At 59.3% G+C, this 3,502-nt stretch overlaps 1 protein-coding gene across 1 annotated transcript; it reads right to left on the reverse strand.

Moving 5' to 3' along the window:
* Positions 1-281: 281 nt before the first annotated feature.
* Positions 282-3,059, reverse strand: HMX1 (H6 family homeobox 1). Its single transcript, XM_033160182.1, has 2 exons — positions 2,674-3,059; positions 282-1,045 (listed from the first exon to the last, which is right to left on the reverse strand). The coding sequence occupies exons 1-2, from the start codon at positions 2,978-2,980 to the stop codon at positions 378-380; spliced, it is 975 nt and encodes a 324-aa protein (XP_033016073.1). The 5' UTR covers positions 2,981-3,059; the 3' UTR covers positions 282-377.
* Positions 3,060-3,502: the final 443 nt, after the last annotated feature.

Genomic DNA, 3,502 nt, shown 5'->3' on the forward strand with positions numbered 1-3,502 from the left:
AGGCCGTTGTCCCTGGCATTGTGGCTGGAAAAGTAAACATCTTTACATTCTTTTCTTACACAACATTGCCGCCATTAAGAAACGCGAGAAGCCCATCCGCAGATCTTCGGGCTATAAGGAGAAGTGTCTCTCTAGGACTTGAGCCCGCAAAATATGGCTGGCGTTTTCTCCAGAATTCCTGGACGCAAACCTGGCAGGCTTTTGCTCAGGAGAAGTCCGAGGAGGAACAGAGGTCAAGTAGAGACTTTTTGCTTTGCTTTTTGAAAAATATTACGCCCGGGGAAAATATATAAGTTTATTGCACCTTTAAAACAATCAAAAGCATCCAATCAAGTAGTTTGACCCAGAAAGGAAAGCGGTGTCCAGGCGGGAGAGGATCAAACGAGGCCAGTCACTTGCGAGCGGAGGAAGGGCGCCGAGGCCGCAGGGAAGGTCGCTAGCGGGTAGGCGACGCTGCCGGAGACGGCGACCAGCGGCGGAGAGGCGTGCGCGGGAGGCGGCAGAGGGAAGCAGCCCAGCGCACCGCCCGCCAGCGAGTTCTCATGGTACAAAATGGGCACGCGGACTATCCTTTGCGCCGCCGTATGCGGGAGGTTGGCGGCTTCCAGGTCTGCCGCCAGCTGCCTCTTCCACTTGTTGCGGCGGTTCTGGAACCAGATCTTCACCTGCGTCTCGGTGAGGTGCAGCGAGGCGGCCAGGCCGGCCCGCTCCGAGCTGCTCAGGTAGCGCTTCACGTCGAAGGTCGACTCCAGCTGGAAGACCTGGCTCCGGCTAAAGACGGTGCGCGTCTTCTTCTTGCGCCCGCCACCGCCGCGCGCCTCACCGCCCTCCGACTCCTCCGCGCGCTCCTCGTCCAGGCTGCTGCCCTGGCTGCCGCTACCGCCTTCCCGTGCGCCGCCGCTGCACGCCAAGTCCTCGCTTTTCGCGCCGGGGCTCAGCTCCGCGGCCACTTTCTCGCAGCAGCCGCTGCCGCCTCCTACTGCTGCTGCTGCTTCCTTCCCGGGAGATGCCTCCTCGGAGATCTCCGGAGAGTCTCTGTCGCTGGCTGAAAAAGGAGGAGAGGGTGAGCGAAGCAGGGACGGGTCAGGGACTGCAACGAAAGCATCCTGAGTGAGCTCTGACCTTCGGCCATCCCCCTCCAAGTGCTAACGGTGCTGCCGATTAATTCACCTCGAATTAATTCACCTCGCAGCAGAACCCTAATGACCCTGTAGTTATCTGGACATGCACGGGTATGCAACTCTACAAAACGATCGGTCTTACTGCCGAGGCAGTTTCTCTCCCCTCGTTATTCTTGTTTTCCTCTTTACCATGTTACATTAGCCCGGGAGAAATTTGTGTTAACTCTAAGGAAAAGAGTGCTGAGACAGCCAGCCTCTTTGGGCAGACCCCAGCCCGCCTTCAGAGAAGCGTTCAAGATTCAAGGCCAATATCTGAAGATCACGAGACTCCCCGAAGCAGTTTAAAGTGCAGGGAATGGGGCTGCACGCCACAAGGCGCAACATAGACAGGCCTACTACAACGAGTCGAGCTCTGTGTGTTTTTAGAAAATAGACTGCAACAAGCCAAATAAGTCCCCAAATACCGTCGCTGCTTGTGGCACACCCCAAATCCTAGTCTCCTCTCGCGCAAAGTACTTTTTGCAATCCTAGATCGCTCGTCCTGAAGTTAACCAAAGCCTTTGTTTGTGTTTGTTTTAGGGACAAAGCACCCAGCACCCAGCTCAGTTAAAGCTAAACATCTGGATTTAGCCGAGTTTCTTCTCGCTAATAGTGTTGACGGCGACAAAGCTAATCCGAAGCGCTTTCCTCGGAAGCCGCTTCTCTTGTTTCTAAAACTTGCTTCCGAGAAAAGCGCTCCGGTGCGGCAGGCCGGTGCCCTCGTTTTAGACTAGGCCGAAGGGCGAGCTGCCCTGGGGACTGAGGGAAAAGGAGGATCATTACGACTGGATGTAGGCTATATATGCTATTTATATGCGAGCTATAGGTTGTAAAAACATTTCCCGTTTTCAGAAAAGAAATGTCGTTTTATGTCTCCAAAAGTAAGACCTGGTTGTAAAAACGAATCTTTTGCGAGAAATATCATTTCTCTCTCTCAAGAGGCCTTAATAATGTCTTAAGCAAATTCGTGTGGCACCCCAAGGATAGGACTGGCACTGGCACCGACACTGCCAGGGCCTGGGGACGAAGGGGAGACCAGGACAGAAGAGGAGGCAGGAAGGAGTTGCACTTCGCGGGGCCAGCGAAAGGAGGTCGGCCGGCGACCCTCTCAGAACAGCAGAGCACATGGCAGGAAAGGGTTTTCTTTTTAAATGTTTATTTTTATTTTTAAAGGGGGGGGGGTGTTTCGTCCAACGCCAGCAGAAACTCTAGGGAATCACAAAGGGGTTTGCTTGGGCCTCAATACGCTTCCAAGAGCCGCCTTCACTAGCCTTGAAACCGGCTGGCCTTCCTTTGGTGGGGAGCTCCACGACCCCTGCCCCCTCCCCGCCTCTCCGAAATGCTCTCGTGCAATCTGACGAGACACCCACTCCCGGGAACAGGGGTCCGCGTGATCTCCGTCCGCTGAGCCTGGGTTAGATGAGGCCCCTGCGGCGGCCTGGGGAGCGGCCGGGCGCCCGGGGCCGCGAAGGGGAGCTGCGGGCGGCGATCCCGGACAGCGGCGGGCACTTACTTTCCGGACTGGCGCAGCCTATGAAAGCCACGTGCGCTCTTCTGTACCAGTCCACGGTGCTCTCCCGGAGCGGGTAGCCGCGCAGCCCGAGCCCGAAGCGGGAAGCCTGGCACGGGCAGCAGGCGAGCGAACAATGGCTGCCTGCGAAGCCGCCGCCGCGCGCCCGCCGCGCTTGGCGCTCCTCGTCGGCGCCGTCCGGCCGCTGCTCGTCCTGGGCTTTGGCGGCCAGCAGATTCGCGATGAAAAAGGAGGAGACGCGCGCGGGCGCCGAGGCGGGAGGCGCGCTTTCCGCGGCTTCGTCGGGCATCGCCGAAGGGAGGCGAGAGCCAGCGCGGCGGCCGGGCTCCGGGCTGCTGCCAAGGCGAGGGCGCCGCCCGCTCAGCTCACCGGGCCAGGCGAGGCGCCTTCGACGGAGTCCTCATCCGCGAGCGGAATCGTCTCATTTCCAGCCCGGGCAGCGCGAAGGGAAGCCCCCATCCGAGGCGCCAGGGGCTGCGCGAAAACCAGCCACAGTCCCGCGCTCGGCCAGCAAGCAGAGCTTCCCGGGTGGGACGCGCCGGGCGGGCGGCCGGCCGGGATTCCTGCAAGCGGCTTAGCGAGGGGAGCGCCCGGGAAGAGCCGGCCGGAGAGCGAGCGCGCAGCCCCGGGCTCGGCGCCTCGCCCTCGCCAGCCTCGTTATTTAGGTCAATTGGGGAGCAAATCAAAACGCAGAAAGCGAGACTCACTGGCCGCAACTCCGGGAGAAAGGAAGGAGGCCGGAATCCGGCACTCCCATTGGTCAGCCTGGAGGGAGAGGACAGACAGATCAGCCAATCACGACCTCTGCCAC

Source organism: Lacerta agilis, chromosome 9 (assembly GCF_009819535.1).
Source record: "Lacerta agilis isolate rLacAgi1 chromosome 9, rLacAgi1.pri, whole genome shotgun sequence".
Taxonomy (NCBI): Eukaryota; Metazoa; Chordata; class Lepidosauria; order Squamata; family Lacertidae; genus Lacerta; species Lacerta agilis.